Raw genomic sequence first — 22,815 nt, forward strand, 5'->3', positions numbered from 1 at the left:
GATTTTCACATCTGCTTCTACGTTCAATCTGTTACAAATATGTATCATGTAGCCTCTGGAGAACTCCATTGTACACTGGTGAAAGAAAATGAAATCAAGGCAAACAACTTCTTTGTATGACTATGAAAATTGTTTTGCCTTCGGAGACCCCCTGGGTCCTTGGATACTTTGGCAGGCGCCGCTGTACTGTATAAAACAATTCACTCTTTTCAATGCCTTTGTCGCAGGCCTCAGGGGAAGAGGTAACCATTGGTTTGCACTAATGTGGGGCTTTGGTTATATACGGCCTGGGCCTTGCGAAGGACACCAGCGAGGAGACAGAGAGGTGCCTCCCCTCGTCCAAACCTTAACCTGCAAGCTCTTCGCGGATTGCCCACAAGTGGCTAGACCTTGGCCTACAACTCCCGGCAGAGCTCGCGGCAGGGGGCGTGTATTCACAGGCGCGAGGAGCGTGGGTGACTCTAGCCGAGTGACGGAGTGAAGGGGGCGTGTCTGTTTTGGGGCAGGCGCGGTGCCGTAATTGGATAACCCGGGAATAGGGGGCGGAGCCAGTGTTTGGGTCAGCCAATGGTTTGCGGTCAGACGGAAGGGGGGACGGGGCGTGGCTGGACTGACTCGGGGCTGCGTGGGGCTCACCGAACCCGGGAACGCGGGTGTCGTGGGTGGGAACGCGTAGTTCTGGGACAGCCGAGTCTGGGCGCGGGAGATGGCGGCGCGATGGAGCAGCGAGAACGTGGTGGTGGAGTTCCGCGACTCCCAGGTGAGCTCGGGGCCTAATGGAGCCTTTTAAGCATGCGCCCTTCCTGGTTCCCCTCCCCCCACGCTGCCGGGTCATTCTTGGGGGCGGTGGGGCGACCCCCAGTCCGGGCTGGAGAGATGGGCAAGGGAGTGACCCAGACCTGTCAGACCCGAGCGGGTGAGGGGATCCTTGATGACCGTTGCGGGTTGGGGTTCCCCTCGTGGATGCCGGGAGTGGGGTCTGCCTGGGGACATCGAATTGCAGAGATTGCGCGCTAGTGAGCGCTGAGGGGAGGCTTCCCATGACCACGGTGGTGAGCGAGGGGGTTTAGGTACCCCTGCGCCTAGTGACTTTGGGCAAGTCGCAGAACTTATTTGAGCCTCAGATGCATGGACTTAACCCTGCCTCACAGGTCTTTGGAGTGGATTCGATAAAAAAAAAAAAACTGCATGCAAAGTGCCTGTTTCGCGCCTAAGCTTTTAAGTGGTTACTGATGCTAGGATAGTGGAAAATACCGTAGGTGAATAGGAGTATGCACTGCATGTATTGCCCGGGTTCGAATCCCGCCTCAGCTCTAAGCCTGTCATCACCCTCTGCGCATGTTTTCTCACCTGTAAGAGGTACGAATCGTACCTACCTCATAGGGTTGCTGTGAGAATTTTATGAGATCATACATTTAGAATGTGTGGCGCAGTGCTGGACTCATAGTAAGCCCAAAGGAACGTTAGTATTTACTAGGAATTTTTACCATTTTTCTATTTCGTTCCTTCCATATGCCGGGCCTTGTGCTAAGTGATCTACATTTCCTTTTTCTAATTCATGAAATAACCATGCAAAATAAGTAGATTTTTTTTTTTTTTTTCCCCCAACAGGGAAGCTGATCCCCATTTGGCTGATCCCAAGTGACTTGGTCAAGGCCTCCCATTATGTGGTCGCATTGGGATTTGAACACAGGTGTCTGGCCCCAGGGCCTTGTTGTGCTCATTACACTACTCTGCTTTGTACTGTATGAGCCTGTCATACAGTCGTTTTACAATAAATATCATGCCCCCCTTTCCCCAGCACCTAGGACAGTGTGTTGGTGATTCTCTTCATGCATCGAACACATAATTTATTGAATACCTTCAGTGTGCCAGACTTTCATTCAGTCATTTTTTTCAGTAAGGGTTTATCGAGCTTTTGACAGGTGCACACTGTACCAGGCACTGTGTTGGTGCTCAGGTGATTTATACTGAAGGGGAATCTGGATTTACGATAAGGGGGTGATGTGGTTTCTTCTTTCTAAAACCTATCCCTTCTTTTACCGTAAAGATGCATGAGGGGAGAACTTCCCACCAATTTGCTCTGTGGCTGCTCTTGATACATAGTGCCCATGGAGAATTTGAGGAACTGCATTTGGGTGAAAGGATCCTAAAGCACTTTGCACTGTCAGCATGGTGTCTCTGGGAGGAAGAAACATGCCATACTCCCAGGGGAAAAGAACCATATTCCTGTTACCGTTTTTGTTAATTGCTTTCACTGGGGACTAAGAAGAGAATCATGTGTCCTACCTCTGAGCTTGCTAATTTGGAAGCTACTAATCTGCAAACGCTTTAATTTTCACAGAAACCCAGGTAGTCTCACCCCTGCTTCTCTACACAGATGTAATTGAAAAGACCTGCAGAGAGGGTGTTGACACATATATTAGGATGCTATGAAGTCATATCAAATAATTAAACCTAAACAGCAGTTGTCATAGTAAGAGAACAAACTAAATTGGGTAATTTAACTGCCTTGCGGGAGTTTCTGTTTTTCTTTCTGATTTTTCTATTCATTTGGAAGGGTGAGTCTTAGTGTGAATTAGCATGGTTTTGTAGTTGATTTTGGTGATCACTGGGAGGGGTAGGGACTCATTTTATTAACTATTTCATTAATGTAGAAAGAAAAAGTTAAAACTCTTCACACCGCCTTTCTGAAAAGGCAGAACAATAAACTTTTCCAAACATCCCACCACCTTTTTTTTTGGCTACATTGGGTCTTTGTTGGTGTGACCCCACCACTTTTAAAAATCATTTTAAAAATTTAAAGCTTTTAGGTTTTTCAGAGAAAAACCCCAGTCTGAAAGGTGAAACTTTTTTACATTTTATATGTGTCATTTACTTTATAAAACAGATGTGACCTTCACCGATTAATAGTGAGGAAGCTGTGCTGCTTGGCATCTACTCTGACGTGGTCCCTGGAATCGATGAGTGTGAACGCTAAGAAAGCTTAGCGTTAGTTTTCTAGAGCAACACCATCCACTAGAACTTTCTGAGATGATGGAAATGTGGCTCTTCAACACTTGAAATGGGGCTAGTGTGACTGAAACAGTGTATTTTTTTTTTTCCTGGTACGCGGGCCTCTCACTGTTGTGGCCTCTCCCGTTGTGGAGCACAGGTTGCGGACGCGCAGGCTTAGCGGCCATGGCTCACGGGCCCAGCCGCTCCGTGGCATGTGGGATCTTCCCGGACCGGGGCACAAACCCGTGTCCCCTGTATCGGCAGGCGGACTCTCAACCACTGTGCCACCAGAGAAGCCCGAGACAGTGTATTTTAATTAATTTATTTATTTAAAAATAAATTTATTGTATTTATTTATTTTTGGCTGCGTTGGGTCTTCGTTGCTGCACGCGGTTCTTCTCTAGTGGCGAGCGGGGGCTACTTTTCGTTGCGGTGCTCAGGCTTCTCATTGTGGTGGCTTCTCTTTGTTGCAGAGCATGGGCTCTAGGTGTGCAGGCTTCAGTAGTTGTGGCATGCGGGTTCAGTAGTTGTGGCTTGCTGGCTCTAGAGTACAGGCTCAGTAGTTGTGGTGCACGGGCTTAGTTGCTCAGCGGCATGTGGGATCTTCCCGGACCAGGGCTGGAACCCGTGTCCTCTGCATTGGCAGGTGGACTCCCAACCACTGCGCCACCAGGGAAGCCCTGATTCAGTCTTTTTAATAGTAATCAGTCTGTTCAGATTTTCTGTTTCATCATGATTCAATCTTAGTAGATTGTAAGTTTCTAGGAATTTACCCATTGCTTTTAGGTTGTCCAGTTTGTTGGTATATAATTGTTCATAGTAGTCTCTTATGATGCTTTGTATTTCTATGGTATCAGTTGTAATATGTCCTCTTTCATTGCTGATTTTATTTTAGCCCTCTCCCGATTTTTCTTGGTGAGGCTAGCCATAAGCTTGTCAATTTTGTTTATCTTTTCAAGGAACCAGCTCTTAGTTTCATTGATCTTCTCTATTGTCTTTTTTTTTTGGCTGCTCCATGTGGCATGTGGAACTTCCCCAACCAGAGATCGAACCCATGTCCCCTGCATTGGGAACGTGGAGTCTTATCCACTGGACCGCCAGGGAAGTCCCTGTTATTTTCTTTTATTCCACTAACTTCGGGCTTCTTTTGTTCTTTTTCTAGTTCCTTGAGGTGTAAAGTTAGATTGTTTATTTGAGACTTCTTGTTTCGTATCGGCAGGCGGACTCTCAACCACTGTGCCACCAGAGAAGCCCGAGACAGTGTATTTTAATTAATTTATTTATTTAAAAATAAATTTATTGTATTTATTTATTTTTGGCTGCGTTGGGTCTTCGTTGCTGCACGCGGTTCTTCTCTAGTGGCGAGCGGGGGCTACTTTTCGTTGCGGTGCTCAGGCTTCTCATTGTGGTGGCTTCTCTTTGTTGCAGAGCATGGGCTCTAGGTGTGCAGGCTTCAGTAGTTGTGGCATGCGGGTTCAGTAGTTGTGGCTTGCTGGCTCTAGAGTACAGGCTCAGTAGTTGTGGTGCACGGGCTTAGTTGCTCAGCGGCATGTGGGATCTTCCCGGACCAGGGCTGGAACCCGTGTCCTCTGCATTGGCAGGTGGACTCCCAACCACTGCGCCACCAGGGAAGCCCTGATTCAGTCTTTTTAATAGTAATCAGTCTGTTCAGATTTTCTGTTTCATCATGATTCAATCTTAGTAGATTGTAAGTTTCTAGGAATTTACCCATTGCTTTTAGGTTGTCCAGTTTGTTGGTATATAATTGTTCATAGTAGTCTCTTATGATGCTTTGTATTTCTATGGTATCAGTTGTAATATGTCCTCTTTCATTGCTGATTTTATTTTAGCCCTCTCCCGATTTTTCTTGGTGAGGCTAGCCATAAGCTTGTCAATTTTGTTTATCTTTTCAAGGAACCAGCTCTTAGTTTCATTGATCTTCTCTATTGTCTTTTTTTTTTGGCTGCTCCATGTGGCATGTGGAACTTCCCCAACCAGAGATCGAACCCATGTCCCCTGCATTGGGAACGTGGAGTCTTATCCACTGGACCGCCAGGGAAGTCCCTGTTATTTTCTTTTATTCCACTAACTTCGGGCTTCTTTTGTTCTTTTTCTAGTTCCTTGAGGTGTAAAGTTAGATTGTTTATTTGAGACTTCTTGTTTCTTGAGATAGACATTTATTGCTATGAACTTCCCTCTTAGAACTGCTTTTGCTGCATCCCACAAATTTTTGTATGTTATATTTCCATTTTTGTCTCAAGGTATTTTTAAAATTTCTTTTTATTTCTTCTTTGACCCATTTGTTGTTCAGCAGCATGTTGTTTAATTTCTACATATTTGTGAATTTTCCGCCAGTTTTGTTTGAGTAATTAATTTCTCATTTTGTACCATTGTGGTTAGAAAAGACGCTTGATATGATTTCAGTCCTCTTAAATTTATTAAGACTTGTTTTGTGGCTTAACATATGATCTATCCTGGAAAACTTTTCATGCACACTTCAGAAGAATGTGTATTCTGTTGCTTTTTTTTTTTTTAATTTTATGTTTGGCTGTGTCTGGTCTTAGTTGTGGCATGCAGGATCTTTTGTTGTGGTGCATGGCCTTCTTCTCTAATTGCAGCACATGGGCTTCTCTCTAGTTGTGGTGCACAGGCTTAGTTGCCCTGTGGCCTGTGGGATCTTAGTTCCCTGACTAGGGATCAAACCTGCGTCTCCTGCATTGGAAGGCAGATTCTTAACCACTGGACCACCAGGGAAGTCCCTGTTCTGTTGCTTTTGGATGGAATATTTTAGATATAACTGTTATGTCTATCTGACCAAATGTGTTGTTTAAGGCCAGTGTTTCTTTATTGACTTTCTATCTAGATGATCCATCCATTGAGGCAAGTTGGGCATTAAAATCCTCTAATATTATTATATTGTTGTCTGTTTCTTCCCTTAGGCCTGCTAATATGTGCTTTATATATTTAGGGGCTCCTATATTTAGTGCATAAATGTTTATAAATATTATATCCTCTTGTTGGATTACCCCCTTTTTCATTATGTAACACCTATCTTTTTTTTGTATTTATTTATTTATTTGTTTGTTTATTTTAACATCTTTATTGGAGTATAATTGCTTTACAATGTTGTGTTAGTTTCTGCTGTATAACCAAGTGAATCAGCTATATGTATACATATATCCCCATATCCCCTCCCTCTTGCATCTTCCTCCCACCCTCCCTAACCCACCCCTCTAGGTGGTCACAAAGCCCCGAGCTGATCTCCCTGTGCCATGCAGCTGCTTCCCACTAGCTATCTGTTTTACATTTGGTAGTGTAACACCTATCTTTGTCTCTGCTAACAGTCTCTGTTTTAAAGTCTATTTTGTCTGATAGAAGTATAGCTACTCCAGCTTTCTTCTGGTTTCCATTTGCATAGAATATCTTTTTCCATTCCTTCACTTTCAGTCTGTATGTCCTTCCATCTAGAGTGAGTATCCTGTAGGCAGCATATAGATGGGTCCTGTTTTTTTATCCATTCAGTCACTCTTTGTCTTTTGATTGGAGAATTTAGTCCTTTTACATTTGAAGTAATTATTGATAGGTTTCCCCTGTTAATAACATTTTAAACTAGTATGGTACATTTTCCACAGTTAATGAATCAATATTGATATATTAACCAAAATGCATATTTAACTCAGATTTCCTTACTTTTTACCTAATGTCTTTTTTCTGTTCTGGGATTCCATCCAGGATACCACATTATATTTAGTTGTCACGTCTCCTCAGACAGATGTCTCCTGTGCCCCTTGCATTGAGAGCATGGAGTCTAACCACTGGACCACCAGGAAGTCCCAGATTTTTTTTTTTTTTTTTTTTTTTGGGTTGCGGTATGTGGGCCTCTCACTGCTGTGGCCTCTCCCATTGTGGAGCACAGGCTCCGGACGCACAGGCCCAGCGGCCATGGATCACGGGTGCAGCTGCTCCACGGCACGTGGGATCCTCCCGGACTGGGGCACGAACCCGCGTCCCCTGCATTGGCAGGCAGACTCTCAACCACTGCACCACCAGGGAAGCCCTTTTGTTGTTTTTTTTTTAAACCACTACACTTTCTTTCTTTTTTTAAAAAAATAAAATTTGTTTATTTATTTTTGGCTGCGTTGGGTCTTCATTGCTGCGCACAGGCTTTCTCTGGTTGCGGCGAGTGGGGGCTACTCTTCATTGCAGTGCGCGGGCTTCTCATTTCTGTGGCTTCTCTTGTTGCGGAGCACGGGCTCTAGGCGCGCGGGTTTCAGTAGTTGTGACATGTGGGCTTAGTAGTTGTGGCTTGCGGGCTCTAGAGCTCAGTCTCAGTAGTTGTGGTGCACGGGCTTAATTGCTCCGCGGACTGTGGGATCTTCTTGGACGAGGGCTCAAACCCGTGTCCCCTGCACTGGCAGGCAGATTCTTAACCACTGTGCCACCAAGGAAGCCCAGGAAGAGAGGTCTGAAGTGATCTTTAACGTCATGCTCAGGCTGTGGGGAACCACTAAGGGAGTGTGAGCAAGCAAGCAGCATAGCCAGAGGTAGGTCCTGCAACAGCCCTGAGGGTGGAGGGAGCAAGGCTGGTGACAGGCGGGTGTCCCTGTCCAGGGGAGGACCGACAAAGGCCTGAGCTGAGGCAGAGACAGGAAGAAATGGATGGATTAGGAACAGACTTTCCTAGCTGTTCCTTCAAGTGTCCAAAGCTAGGAAGAGTCCAGGAGGCAGTCATGTCACGAAGCCAGTGGTTTTAAGGAGGGAGTGATCATGAGTTCTGATGCTGCCACAGGATCAAGTAAAACAGCCAGTAAACAGCCAACAGTGCAGGAGGCCAGTGACAACCTGTGCTGGACCATTTTTTATTGTTGTCCACCGGAGAGGTGCTAGAAGAGGGTTCTGAATCCAGTCTGACATAAAGCCCATGCACATCCTTTCTGTTGTACCAGGTGAACTGTGTTTTATGTCTGCAGAAATGCCATGTAGAAACTTTCTTCCTTTTGACGCCACGCAGTCAGTTTCTTTGGATTGGTGAAACCAAATGCTTAAGAACACAGCAGCCTTCATGAAAAAATGATTTTTTTGAACAAGGGCAGCAGCAATTTGTGTACAGAGGCTCACAGAGTCTCATGAAATGGTATCTTTTATCAGCCATCAGTTAGCTTTTCTTTTCCACATTATGAATTACATTTTCTCTAGGCCAGTAAGAATCAACCGTCACTGTCAGTGCTATGGCAGTCTTATTTTGTAGAGGTCATATGACTCCTAAAGTGTGCTGCAAAGGCCACCATCCTGCAGAAAGTACAGGGCTGTAAAGAACTTTATTCTCTTTTGTCTAAAGATGTCACCTTGACAGGGAGCATTTCTGAACATAAGTTTGTTTCCTGCAGGCGGGAGAGGAATTTTCAATTTCTAAAAACAAAGGTTCAGAAAAGGTATGATTGGAATTTTACATCATAAAATGTGGGGATAAGGTACACAAACTTTGCTCGTCAGTTCTCTCTATTCCAATAGGTTTCCCACAGCAGGCAATGAACTATCAAAGTTCATTATCCTAGGAGGTATTAAAAAAGTGAGGGAACTGGAGAAGTATAGATAAATTCATGGGTGATAAATTAGCAAGGGAAACTACTGAAAAAAATTCTTTGAGATGTCTTGACACATTCCGAGCTGGGAGGACCCTGATTTTCACCTGGTTCTGACCCATCTTCAAAACTGTCAGATGTGTGCAGAGTGACTGCATTCACAAAGCACCTCATTGGGAGCTCTGGGAGAAATGAAATAGACCCTCACCTGCAGGGGCTCACAGCTCGTGGGAGAGGATCAGTGTGCACAGCAGTAACTACAGTAAGTCCCCTACAAACGAACCTTCAAGTTGCGAACTTTCAAAGATGTGAACGTGTGTTCCATCTACATCAGGCGTGAGTGAAACTGCAGCTTGCCCTCCGTCTCCTATTGCTGGCGATCCTTCAGCTCTACCATCTCCCACCTCCTCTCCCTCCTCCAGTCAGTAACTCTTCTTGCCTGTTCCCTCGATGCCAGCCCCTGTATGCCAGCTGTTGTACTGTACTACTGTACTTTTCAAGGTACTGTACTGTAAGATTAAAAATGTTGTCTCTATTTTTTGTTTGTTTGTTTTTTTATGTATTATTTGTGTGAAAAGTATTATAAATCTTTTACAGTACAGTACTATATAGCCGATTGTGTTAGTTGGGTACCTAGGCTAACTTGGTTGGACTTATGAACAGATTGGACTTGCAAACTTGCTCTCAGAATGGAACTCATTCATGTGCAGGGGACTCACTGTACCACAAAGCAAGTTAAAGCAAGTCCTGTGATGGAGGGGCAGGGAAGGTACTTTGGGAGAAGGTGGAGTCCCCTTGGTGGACGCTGGGTGAGCTTCTTGAGCCTTAAAAGTTGAGTAGAGTAGAATTTCAACAGCAGAGTAGGAGAGAAGGACTTACTAGGCGGAAGGAAGAGCTTAAGCATCTCTTCAGAATTGGGAGCGTTGCAGAATTGGGTGAGTGCCGTGAATGGGTGTGGCTTGAGCAGGTAGAGAGTGGGTCAGCCTGAGAAATTCTGTGAGTGTCTGATTTGTAAGGACCTGAAGGCTGAGGAGTCTATGCTTGATTTTATTCAGAGTGAGAAAAACCAACAAAGGTTTGAGAGCAGTGGATTGGTATAATTAGAACTCTGCCTTCAGAGGTTCAGTGTTAGGTTGAATGGAGACTGGAGAGAGGAAGGTAGACTGTTGGGAGGTTGTTGCTGTAGACCAAGTCTCAGGCCTAGATGAGAGGAGTGGAAAGAGAAGAGAGTTGGGAGGAGCCTTGGAAAGAAAGTGCTTTTTATTATAAAATAATGCAAATATAGAAATAATACAAAAATGTAGACTCATTTAGAGGAATAAAATTAAAATCCCATAGGAACAACTACCATCTAAACATTTTGGGATACTTTTTTCAGGCTAAGTAGCAGATTTAAATTTTAGTTCATAGTAGGGAATGAAATACCACTCCTGTACTCCTCTAAGTTGTCTTTAATCTGCAGCAGGGCTCTGCCTGCAGGCTGGTGGGAGGTTCTCTCTCGATCACTATGGGGCTCCCTTCCTCTCTTTGCAGTAGGATAATACAAGAACCCTATGGTTCTTCACCCCTGATGCCCAGACTTAGCATCTCTCAGCCGTTCCCCATCGGGTGCACTGAGGGTGCTGAGGCCTTTCCAGGGGGATTCTTGTCCCTGACAAAGCACCATCTTTTACTCTGGTCAGTTTATTTTTATGTCCTTTGCTTAAAGCACTTCCCTCTCTCCATTTCCCCCTTTGGGACAGCCTAGCAAACCCTCCTTCATGTGCTCCTGCAAGCATAATGTTGGCCTCTTTCTTTCTGGGATAGGAGTAGGGAAATATCAGTTAGGTGTGGGTTTTTTTGTTTTACTTCTTAAAAAATAACTTGCTCTGATAAGGTGATATGGTGAGTTATGATACTCTAATTGCAGGCTCCTGCATTTTTCTGTGTCATTCTTTAATGCTTCTAGAACATTTCATTGTATAGATATCTATAATTTACTTATAGATAACATGAATTCAACAACTCTGTGTATGAAAGTTTTGCTGTATTTTGGATAGATTCTGGAGGTGGAATTACTGAGTCAAAGGACATGACTTTAGGGGAGTTCCTGGTGGTCCAGTGGTTGGAACTTCACGCTTCCACTGCAGGGACATGGGTCTGATCCCTGGTCAGGGAACTAAGATCCTGCATGCCGTGCAGTGTGGCCAAAAAAAAAAAAAAAGACAAAATGACAGCGTGACTTTTTTGGGGGGTATTATTACCAGATCATCCTTTATTGTCACCATACCACAAACTTAGCAGCTTGAAGCACCACCCACTTATTAGCTCACAGTACTGTAGGTCAGAAATCCAGGCTCTGCCTGGCTGCTTTCTCTCTTCAGTCTCATAGGCTGAAATCCAGGCGTCGGTTGGCTGTGTTCTCGTCAGGAGGCTTAGCTGACTAGGGAAGAATGTGCTAACAAACTCATTCAGGTTGTTGGAAGAATTCGGTTCCTGAGGGTTATAGGACAGAGGTCCCTGGTTTTTTGCTGATTGTTATTTAGAGGTCACTCAGTTTCTGCCATGTGGTCTGTCCATCTTCACAGCCGGCAACAAAGAGTCTTCTCCATGTTGAATCAATCCCTCACCCTTCAAATCTCTGACTTCCTCTGTCTCTGACCTCTAGACTTAGCTTTAAAGGGTTGATGTGATTAGGTCTCTCTATCTCCCCCTCCTCCCTCCCCCAAGAAATTTTTCGTCATCTCAAACGGAAACTCCATACTCATTAAACAATAACACCCCACACCCCCAGCCCCTGGCAACCTCTACTGTACTTGCTGTTTCTATGAATTTACCTAGTCTAGACACCTCATATAAGTGGAATCATGCAGTATTTATCCTTTTTTGTCTGACATTTCACTTAGCATAATGTTTTCAAGGTTCATTCATGCTGTAGCATGTATGCAATTGTGTGTATATACCATGTTTTGTTTGTTCATTCATCAGCTGATGGGCATTTGGGTTGTTCTGGGTCACTTTTTCTTAGGGTTAACTATTTGGGACTTTAATTACATCTCAAAATCCGTTTATAGCAGTACCTAGCTTAGTGTTTGAATAATGGGGAGAATGTGTATGTACACCAAGGGCCCAGAATCTTGGGGCCACCTTAGGATTCTTGCTACCACACACCCTCTAGAAAGATGGTACCGCCCCTGGTTGGAGGTACCATCTTGCCCTCTTTCATACCCTTAATGTATACATTGCACAGAAGAGTTCTGGAAATGGCATCTTATTTCACTGCCTGCTTTTCCAGCTGGGCTATTCTCTGCTCACGACTCTAGTGGAATGAAGGATGCATAATAATCCCTTTTCAGCCTCCAGTGAAAGCACTCTGGCTTCTTGTCCCTAATGTTACCTGTGACATGTCTCTTGAGGGTGTACAAGTGAGAAACCCATTAATAAGACCAGCGAGAGTGAGGAAGAGAATTTCTGTTTACCATTTGTGATTTGTGAGTGTAGCAGAATGTACAAAATGCATTCTCTCTTGATAGACTCTTGGAAAGAACTTAGAGCATTTAATAACCAAACAACGGCACAAACTGTTTCAGATAATGCCCTGAGAATACAGCAGGACTTGAACTTGTCCAAATAAGAGAATTTAGGGCTATAACTACCATGATTAAAATTAGCCTCACGCTCCAGCCTGAATGTAGATTTATTTGGTTTAGTGTGGTCTTTGGGAAATTGGACATCAGATCCTGAAAAGATGGTGATCCCTAGGAACTGGGAGACCTGGGAAATGGAAGGCAGTAAAATGTGCTGGAAATCTCAGATTAAATGGGAACTGGGCATCTCAATGACAAGAATGTGACCGTGGATTCAGCAGAGGTGGTGTTTGAATATTACCAATTGCCATTCGGCTTGGAGGAGGAGTCCATGCCCTTTGGGAAGGCGTGGATGGTGTGTGTATATCTGTGTGTGTGTGTGTGTGTGTGTGAGAGAGAGAGAGAGAGAGAGAGAGAGAGAGAGAGGGGGGGGGGGGGAGAGAGAGAGAGAGAGAGAGAGAGAGAGAGAGATGTCCCAGGTTAGATTGTGTGTAGCCCTGGTCTCAGGGGGAACAGACAACTGCTGCCCTATTGTGGAAGGTGAATGTGAGATTTGAATGAGAATTAGAAGGGGGTTAAAGTATCCACTGTAGAGAACTGCCAGCTGGGGACTGCCTGGGCCATGGGAAGAGGAAGACCCACAGGTGTCTACCTGCCTGTCTTCTCTAACCTGAGCTGGCTTTGCTGGCAGAACTGAATCTGTGTTCTCTCTCACAGGCAACTGCAATGTCTGTGGACTGTCTGGGGCAGCATGCAGTGCTTTCCGGGTAAGTGAGCTTACAGAGTTCGTCTGCCACGATTTCTGGGAACAAATTGCAAATCAAGAGGTTTCTGGGAAATTGGAAAATACTTTCATATTTAAGGATTATGGTCATAGGGTTTAGTTCTGCTGTCCTAGTGACCTCAGTGGTAGTTGTAGGGATTATTTGCAGTTTATTTTTTCTCTGCCCTAACAGGTGAGCAATAAAATTCCTTTGAAATGTTAGTGACTGGTAGTTTGGTCTTGAAATTGCCATTTTCTCTTTAGTGCATGGACTCTTGAGAAGGGTGCTGTCTGGTACCGTCTAACAGGTAGTTAGTTCCTAGGATTGAGAGGATCTGGGTTACAGTTTGGCCATTGATTATGAGCCCCTGGACATTTATTCAGTTGGCCTCCCTGGACTTCGGTTTTCTCATGAAGCAATTCGATTTCATCATGAAGCAGTTGAACTACATAATTTCTGTAGTGTCTTCTGGTTCAAAATTAAGATTCTGGCAATTAAGGTCCCTGCATTTGCTAATCATCCTAACATTGTACCAGTATGATAACATTTAATGGTCAGAGTCCCTTTCCTTTCATGTTGCTGTAGATTACTACCTCTCAGATTTAGCTATATGTTCATTAACTTAGTTGTTTATGAACCCATTTATAAAATGAAGTGTTTTCTATTAACTTCATTATTTTATTTTGAAATCATGTTTTAAATTACTTTTAAATGAAACCATAGCAAACATTAATTCAGAAGGATATACCATGGAAAGTAAGTTACCCTCCTACCTCTGACTCCCCTCCCCAGAGACAGTTATCGATACCATTTTCTTGTGTCACCCTGAATACATAGATAGGAAAAATTGGTATGTCTCTTTTCTGCCCCAGCCAAACTCACTTTTTTAAAAAATAGCTTTATCGAGATATAATTCACATACCATGCAATTCACCCTTTTTAAAAAATATATTTATTTTATTTATTTTTGGCTGCATTGGGTCTTCGTTGCTGTGCGTGGGGTTTGTCTAGTTGCGGTGAGCAGGGGCTAGTCTTCATTGCGGTGCGTGGGCTTCTCACTGTGGTGGCTTCTCTTGTCGTGCAGCATGGGCTCTAGGTGTGCGGGCTTCAGTAGTTGTGGCATGTGGGCTCAGTAGTCGTGGCTCGCGGGCTCTAGAGCGCAGGCTCAGTAGTTGTGGCGCACGGGCTTAGTTGCTCCGCGGCATGTGGGATCTTCCCGGACCAGGGCTCAAACCCATGTCCCCTGCATTGGCAGGCAGATTCTTAACCACTGCGCCACCAGGGAAGCCCCAATTCACCCATTTAAATGTACAAGTCAATGGTTTTTTGGTATTTGTTATTAATTTCCTAGTCAGTTTTTAAACCTCTTTTTTTTAAAAAAAAAAATCAAGGAAATGCCTATATATAGTTTGAAAAGTCAAGTAACATTACAAGGCTTATATTGTCAGTCAGCAGAATCCCACCTCACCTTTTTTTTTTAAAATTAATTAATTAATTTGTTTTTTTATTTTTGGCTGTGTTGGGTCTTCATTGCTGTGCATGGGCTTTCCCTAGTTGAGGCAAGCAGGGGCTACTCTTCCTTGGGGTGTGCAGGCTTCTCACTGTCGTGGCTTCACTTGTTGCACAGCATGGGCTCTAGAGCGCGGGCTCAGTAGTTGTGGCGCATGGGCTTAGTTGCTCCACAGCATATGGGTCTTAACGGGCCAGCGATCGAACCCGTGTCCCCTGCATTGGCAGGTGGATTCTTAACCACTGCACCACCAGGGAAGCCCCCCACCTCACCTTTTTCCCTACCCTGATCTCACTCACCAGAGGCAACCAGTTAAGACTCTTTAGCTATTTGTTTTGGATTGCTTCTGTTTTCCCAAGTGGTATACTACATATACTGCTGTATCTTGATTTATCCATCATAGGTATTCAAATTGACTTCTTACAGTAGATGATGAATATTTAGCACTTTTACTTCTGTTGTGAGTCCCTTATGTATATATACCTGGCCTTCCCCCTCCTTCCAATGTAGTCATTAACAATTGTTGGGTTAAATCAGTATTTGGGGTTCTTAGAGTTATTGTCAAGAGGTCCTATGCCATTCTGATTCTGGACTCTGTATGTGACCTATTTTTTCTCTTTGGAGAAATTCCATCTTTATCCCTAGTGTTATCTTTACCTCTTGTGTGTGTGCAATTTTCACTGTGACTGCTTTGGTATGTGTCTTTTTTCATTCATTGTGCTGGGCACTTAGAGGGACCCTCCTCCCCTTTTTGACATTATTACCTGTTTTATCTAAACAAATAGAAAAATAACATATACTTGGCATTATGTAGCCATATTAACAACCCATAAAATACTTTCAGGTGCCCTGGAATAACTGTATCTCAAACATTAGATTTCTCAGTATTGACTGATGTGGATATTGTCATTTGTAGCATTCTAGGAGAGAATGGGATTATATAACCGGAAATCATGCAAGTGTTCTTGTTCTGATGTGTTCTTAGACATGCATAGGTCCCTATTATTTTCCAACATGATCTTGAAGTTCACCATTTCATTTTCTTATATTGAACTTTAAAATATGTGTAATAAGGTATATGCTTAAGGGAACAGCTCAAATAAATTTACAAATATATACACCCATATGGTCACCATTCAGATTAAAATAACCAATAATTTTTAGCACCTGGGAGGGCCCTTTCAGTCTGGAAGTCTGTGTCTTTTAGTTTGGAGAAACTTTCCTGCATTATGTCTTTGATAATTTTCCTCATTCTTTGTGGAGCTTCTCTTAGTGCATGTTGGATATCCTGTATGGATTCTCTTCTGAACTTTTGGTCTTTTTGTCTTTACTGCTTTGCATTCTGGGAGTTTTCTTCAACTTTAACTCCCAACCCTTCTGTCAGGTTTTAAAATTTCAACTATAACTTTAGCTTCCAAGAGCTCTTGTTCTCTGTTCTTTAAATTGTCTTCTTTCATGTCTCTGGGAATATTAATTCTAGGTTTTCTTCTTTCCTCTGTGCCGCCCATTTCCTTTTTTTCCTTTTGGCTGTGTTGGTCTCGGTCTTTCAAGTTTCCTGCTGTGACTGATGCTCATGGGCTCTCTGTTAATATTAAAGAGTGAGTGGAATCTCTGTTTACATGTGCAATGGTGGGATCCACTGTAGGGAGATCAGGTGGGAACTAGGCCCTTTTGTTGGAGGGTGCCCAGATGTTATCATCTCCAGGGCTTTAGTGTTGTTGTTGTTTTGTTCGCTTTTGTTCTTTCTTGGGCTGCTCGCTTCCTCCTGAGAAGAATCCGCCTGTCATTAGTCACCATCTGAAGGCTAAAAGCCATGTGTTGTGAGTTCTGAGCAGGGGAAGAGTCCTGAGGATCTCACCCTCCACTTCCTGCCCTGTTTTGAGCACAGCAGCTCTCGCTCACCTCCTGCTGTGCCTCTTGTCCCAGGCCCAGGGCTCCTCTGAGGTAGTTTCTCTTCCTCTCCAGGTCCTGCGGGCCTGGATTCCACAGTGTGAACCAGCTCGCTCTGCAGGCACTTGGGTGCTGGTTGTTTTTCCTCTAGATCAGTTACCATTTTTCTCTCGGCTCTCCGTTTCCTCCCTCATTTTCTTTGTGGGTTTCCGTCTTTTATGTTTTCACTCTTATTCTAGTGGGTCTTCAGTGGGGGATGAAGACAAACATGTTATGTCCAATCAGGCATGTTTATCCTGAAGTGCCCACCTTCTGCTGCTCTGCATTTGCCCTGTACTGTCTCTGATTTCCACTGTTGAAAAACACGCCATATATACAGTGCTTGGCCTTTGCCCTGTTTTCATTCTAATGGGAAATGCCGGCCTGCCTGCCATAGGATCAGATGATTCCTTAGGAAGAGGTCAGTTTCTAGGTCTTTGTACTATACCAACTTTCTCAGAAGCCCCGGAAGTTCTCTTAATTTGTGTCTCACCTGTGCTTCCCTTCTCTCTTAATCCATCCCTCCTAGGGTTTCTGCTAGAGTTCTACATGCCATTTTTACTTTCTACTTCCTGTCTGTTCTGAGCAGGGACAATTAATCTTTTTCTTTTTTTTTTTTTTTTTTTTTTCCTTGCGTTATGCGGGCCTCTCACTGTTGTGGCCTCTCCCATTTGCGGAGCACAGGCTCCGGACGCGCAGGCTCAGTGGCCATGGCTCACGGGCCCAGCCGCTCCGCGGCATGTGGGATCTTCCCGAAACGGGGCACGAACCCGCGTCTCCTGCATCGGCAGGCGGACTCTCAAGCACTGCACCACCAGGGAAGCCCAATCTTTTTCTTCATTATCGAGCCCACCTGTCCTTGCCGACTCCCGGGGGCTTGGAGCGCTCCCCAACAAAGAACCGCTGATGGCTGCTGAAGAGGTTGATACACATACCAAGGATTTTTTTCTTAAAACAGAAGGAAAATAGGTGAACAAAGGACATCACCATTTTCAGATCCTTTATATTGATTGGCACCTTGAACATTATTGGCACTTATTATTATTTTCATTATTATTATTTTTTGGTTATTGTTTCCCCTTCTGATAGTGTTAATTTAGTTCCCATCACCAAGTAGTCAACTTGCACAGGAATTTGAGATTTTCTCAAATTATTTGGCTAAGTGATAAGCGAGGTGTTTAATTTTACACACATTTATTGCATGCAAAGCACTGTGTCTAGTGATGAGGGACATGCAAAGATATTCAAGACATGGTCCATACCCCAAACACTCAGTTGGTTTGGGATAGGAACGTTTACGTTAGCAGTTCTGCTACAGAGATAAGTGCTGTGCTATAGTCCAAATGCAGACTGTGTCATGGGAGTCGTGTGGAAGCAGCCATGATCCTAACTGGGGGATTGGAAAAGCCTGGGAGAGGGCTGGGCTGGAGCTGAATCTGGTGGAGGAGGTCAGACTTTCATGGATATGGGAGGGAGGACCATCTCTAGAGACAGATCTCACAGGGAGTATGGCTCCTGCTTGCCCAGCAGCCATGAGTTACTCTTGCCACTTGTATGCCTTTCAGAGTCGATAAACGTCATGTACATCTGGGGATTTTTTGAGCACTGCTTGCGAACCGTATGTCATTCCAAATGTGCTTTTCTTAGTGCTAATGCTGTTCTGTTTTCATAATGCTGATGTTGTTTTCCTAGCCGCCGATTCCTATACATCGTCAGTCTAGATGCCCCCTTCGAAGGTCACCGAAAGATCTCACGCCAGAGCAAGTGGGACATTGGAGCCGTGCAGTGGAATCCTCATGATAGCTTTGCGCACTATTTTGCAGCCTCGGTGAGCTCATTCACGGAGTACAGGAAAAGGCTTTTATTTTTTTATTTTTATAAATTTATTTATTTATTTACGGCTGTGTTGGGTCTTCATTGCTGCGCGCGGGCGTTCTCTAGTTGTGGCGAGCGGGAGCCACTCTTTGCTGCGGTGCGTGGGCTTCTCATTGTGGTGGCTTCTCTTGTTGCGGAGCATGGGCTCTAGGTGCGCGGGCTTCAGTAGTTGTGGCACATGGGCTCAGCAGTTGTGGCTTACAAGCTCTAGAGCGCAGGCTCAGTAGTTGTGGTGCGCAGGCTCAGTAGTTGTGGTGCACAGGCTTAGTTGCTCCGCGGCGTATGGGATCTTGCTGGACCAGGGCTTGAACCCATGTCGCCTGCGTTGGCAGGCAGATTCTTAACTACTGTGCCACCAGGGAAGCCCGGAAAAGTCTTTTAAATGTGACATCTAGGCTGGTAGGTCTGTGTTCTACGTAAAGAAGAGAACATAATCGTCATTTCTCAGGCGGCAAAGAGGGGTTGCATGGTTCTAAAAGGAAGATGGAGGCAATTACAGATTTAAATGTATATGAAAAGAATTGGGGGTACCATCAGTAATTCTAAGAATTGAATCCAGATTTGGAAAGGGAAACAGGTAGATACCTCTATGTCTGTGTGTGATAAGAACCCATTTTCTGCATGAATGTAACTAGCCAGTGACTGAAAGAGGTTCTAAGGAAGGACCTGGTGAGCTGGTCTGGGGGCGACTGTCATTGCTTTCAGAGGGATCAGAAGATTCCATACACCCTTCCAGTCAAAGGAAGGGATTCTTTTTTGACTGAATCCTGTTTATATGTGAATTCTTCCAGGGAAAAGATGCATATGTTTCATTCGGTTTTCCAAGGGGTTCACAACTGAAAAAATATCTGGGCTTAGATCATCTCTGGTATCCCTTGTCCAGTTCTTTATCAGTGTTCTGTTCTCCTAGGACAGTTAGAGACCTAAACCTCTGGCTCCTTTTGCACTGGGCCGGGAGGGCAGTATTTGAAGGAGCCCTTCTCATCCTCCAGGGAATATGACCATTCGCAGTGCTGTCTGGGTCTGTCCTTGTTGGGAATGACAGTCTGTGAGAGGAAAGCATCTCACAAAAGAAAGAAGAGCAATGCTGTCAGCTTTAGAAGGAACAAAAAGCTGCTGTTCCCTGTCATTTCCAAAATAGAATCTGACTGGCTGCCTTTAACCAGGGACAACGACTAAAGTGGACCTGATCCCTGGGACTGTTGACAGGTCAGACCAGATCATTCTTCGTGGTGGGGGCTGTCCTGTGCTTTGTAGGAAATTAGCAGCATCCCTGACCCCTCGCCAGTTGTGGCTTACAAGCTCTAGAGCGCAGGCTCAGTAGTTGTGGTGCGCAGGCTCAGTAGTTGTGGTGCACAGGCTTAGTTGCTCCGCGGCGTATGGGATCTTGCTGGACCAGGGCTTGAACCCATGTCGCCTGCGTTGGCAGGCAGATTCTTAACTACTGTGCCACCAGGGAAGCCCGGAAAAGTCTTTTAAATGTGACATCTAGGCTGGTAGGTCTGTGTTCTACGTAAAGAAGAGAACATAATCGTCATTTCTCAGGCGGCAAAGAGGGGTTGCATGGTTCTAAAAGGAAGATGGAGGCAATTACAGATTTAAATGTATATGAAAAGAATTGGGGGTACCATCAGTAATTCTAAGAATTGAATCCAGATTTGGAAAGGGAAACAGGTAGATACCTCTATGTCTGTGTGTGATAAGAACCCATTTTCTGCATGAATGTAACTAGCCAGTGACTGAAAGAGGTTCTAAGGAAGGACCTGGTGAGCTGGTCTGGGGGCGACTGTCATTGCTTTCAGAGGGATCAGAAGATTCCATACACCCTTCCAGTCAAAGGAAGGGATTCTTTTTTGACTGAATCCTGTTTATATGTGAATTCTTCCAGGGAAAAGATGCATATGTTTCATTCGGTTTTCCAAGGGGTTCACAACTGAAAAAATATCTGGGCTTAGATCATCTCTGGTATCCCTTGTCCAGTTCTTTATCAGTGTTCTGTTCTCCTAGGACAGTTAGAGACCTAAACCTCTGGCTCCTTTTGCACTGGGCCGGGAGGGCAGTATTTGAAGGAGCCCTTCTCATCCTCCAGGGAATATGACCATTCGCAGTGCTGTCTGGGTCTGTCCTTGTTGGGAATGACAGTCTGTGAGAGGAAAGCATCTCACAAAAGAAAGAAGAGCAATGCTGTCAGCTTTAGAAGGAACAAAAAGCTGCTGTTCCCTGTCATTTCCAAAATAGAATCTGACTGGCTGCCTTTAACCAGGGACAACGACTAAAGTGGACCTGATCCCTGGGACTGTTGACAGGTCAGACCAGATCATTCTTCGTGGTGGGGGCTGTCCTGTGCTTTGTAGGAAATTAGCAGCATCCCTGACCCCTCGCCCACTAGATGCCAGTGGCATCCTCCTCGACCCCCATCGTGACAGCCAAAAATGTCTCTAGGCATTGTCAGGTGTCCCCTGGGAAGCAAAATCTCCCGACTGGGAACCACAGATTTAGGCTGACCCTTCAGTACTAGGCCCAAGTGGATTAATACTGCATGTGTTTGGGAGTGGCAAGAAAGAGCCTTTTTATTTATTTTATTCAGACAATCATTTAAAGTGAACAATTCAGTATCATTTACTACATTCACAGTGTTATGTAACTGCCACCTTTATCTAGTTCCCAAACATTTCCATCACTCCAAAGGAAACCCCCTTACCATTAAGCAGTAACTCCCCCACCCCCAGCCCCTGGCCACCTCCAGTCTGTGTTCCATCTCTGGGTTTAGCCATTCTGGATATTTCATATAAATGCGGTCATACCATACATGACCTTTTGTGTCTGGCTTCTTTATCCACGTCAGAGCATGTATCATTACTTTACTCCTTTTTATGGCTGAATAATATTCCATCATGGGGATATACCACATTTTGTCTGTTCATCCACTGATGGACATTTGGGCTGGCTGTTATAAATAGTGCCAATAAGAATATGTACGTGCATGTACTTTTTTTTAAAAATAAATTTATTTATTTAATTTATTTTGGCGGCATTGGGTCTTCGTTGCTGCGCGTGGGCTTTCTCTAGTTGCAGCGAGCGGGGGCTACTCTTTGTTGCAGTGTTCAGGCTTCTCATTGCAGTGGCTTCTCTTGTTGCGGAGCACCGGCTCTGGGTGCGCAGGCTTCAGTAGTTGTGGCTCGCAAGCTCTAGAGCACAGGCTCAGTAGTTGTGGCGCACGGGCTTAGTTGCTCCGCAGCATGTGGGATCTTCCCGGGCCAGGGCTCGCACCTGTGTTGCCTGAATTGGCAGGCAGATTCTTAACCACTGCGCCACCAGGGAAGCCCTGTACATGTACTTTTTTGGGTACTCATTTTCACTTCTTTTGGGTATATTCCTAGGAGTGATTGAAAGGCCATGTGAAGTCTGTGTTTTACTTTTTGAGGAACCATCAAACTGTTTTATACGATGCACAAGACCGTTTTGCAGTCCCATCAGCAATGCATCAGCATTGCATAGCAATGCACAATCCAGCCTCACCAAAATTTATTTCCTGTTTTTGTTTTTTTAATTTAAAATTTCTAGCCGTCTTAGTGGGTATAAAGTGGTATCTCACTGTGTTTTTGATTTGCATTTCCCTAGTGACTAATGATGTTGAACATCCCTTCACGTGCTGGCTGGCCATTTATATATCATTTTTTGGAGATATGTTTATTCAAATCCTTTGCCAATTTTTGAATTGGGTTGTTTGTCTTTTTGCTGTTGAGTTATAAGAGTTCTTTATGTATTCCTGATACGAGACTCTTATCAGTGACATGATTTGCAAATATTTTCTCCAATTCTGTAGATTGTCTTTTTATTTTCTTGATAACATCTTTTGATACATGAAAGTTTTAATTTTGATGAAGTTCAATTTACTGATTTTTTTTCCCCCTTCATTGCTCTTGGTTGGAAGGCAAGCATTTTCAGGAGAAAGAGCTTTGGAGTTAGGCAAATCTGAGGTCAAGTTCCAGTTTCAACACTCACTGTTTTATCTTGAGCGCCCATCCAACTTTTGGAGCCTCAGTTGCCTCATCTGTGATGTGGGTGATGACACTCAGTGTGCAGTGTGATGGGAAAGAGCAGAGGGCAGGTTTCTTAAGGTTCCTAGTGCATAAACTGGCACTAGCAGACCCTGGAAATGGCTAGGAATGTTATTATAAGATTGGGGGGGGCTTCCCTGGTGGCACAGTGGTTGAGAGTCCGCCTGCTGATGCAGGGGACACGGCTTCGTGCCCTGGTCCGGGAAGATCCCACATGCCACGGAGCCGCTAGGCTCGTGAGCCATGGCCGCTGAGCCTGCACGTCCGGAGCCTGTGCTCCGCAACAGGAGAGGCCACAACAGTGAGAGGCCCGCGTACCGCAAAAAAAAAAAAAAAAAAAAAAAAAGTTGAGGGGGGGCTTTTCTTTACACTCCTGTTCCCATTGGAAGCTATTTTGAATCCTTACCTTTTGACAGGAACCTTACCTATTTAGAAGTGGAAACTGGCATTTCTGGATAAAAATCTCAGAGCTGTATACAACTGTCTCTCTCTGAGCTAAAATGAAAAGCCATCATATATATATATATATAT

General features: G+C 44.5%; 1 protein-coding gene across 1 annotated transcript in view; it reads left to right on the plus strand.

The window, feature by feature from the left end:
- The first annotated feature begins 607 nt into the window (after window positions 1-607).
- The window catches only part of WDR59 (WD repeat domain 59), an 89,511-nt gene continuing 67,303 nt past the window's right edge, over window positions 608-22,815 (plus strand). Inside the window, exons 1-3 of the mRNA XM_007462941.1 lie at window positions 608-760; window positions 12,863-12,912; window positions 18,041-18,176. Coding sequence (XP_007463003.1) covers window positions 707-760; window positions 12,863-12,912; window positions 18,041-18,176 — 240 coding nt within the window. The 5' untranslated portion in view covers window positions 608-706. The remainder of the gene's footprint in view (window positions 761-12,862; window positions 12,913-18,040; window positions 18,177-22,815) is intronic.

Source organism: Lipotes vexillifer, unplaced genomic scaffold, assembly GCF_000442215.2.
Source record: "Lipotes vexillifer unplaced genomic scaffold, Lipotes_vexillifer_v1.1 scaffold70, whole genome shotgun sequence".
NCBI lineage: Eukaryota > Metazoa > Chordata > Mammalia > Artiodactyla > Lipotidae > Lipotes > Lipotes vexillifer.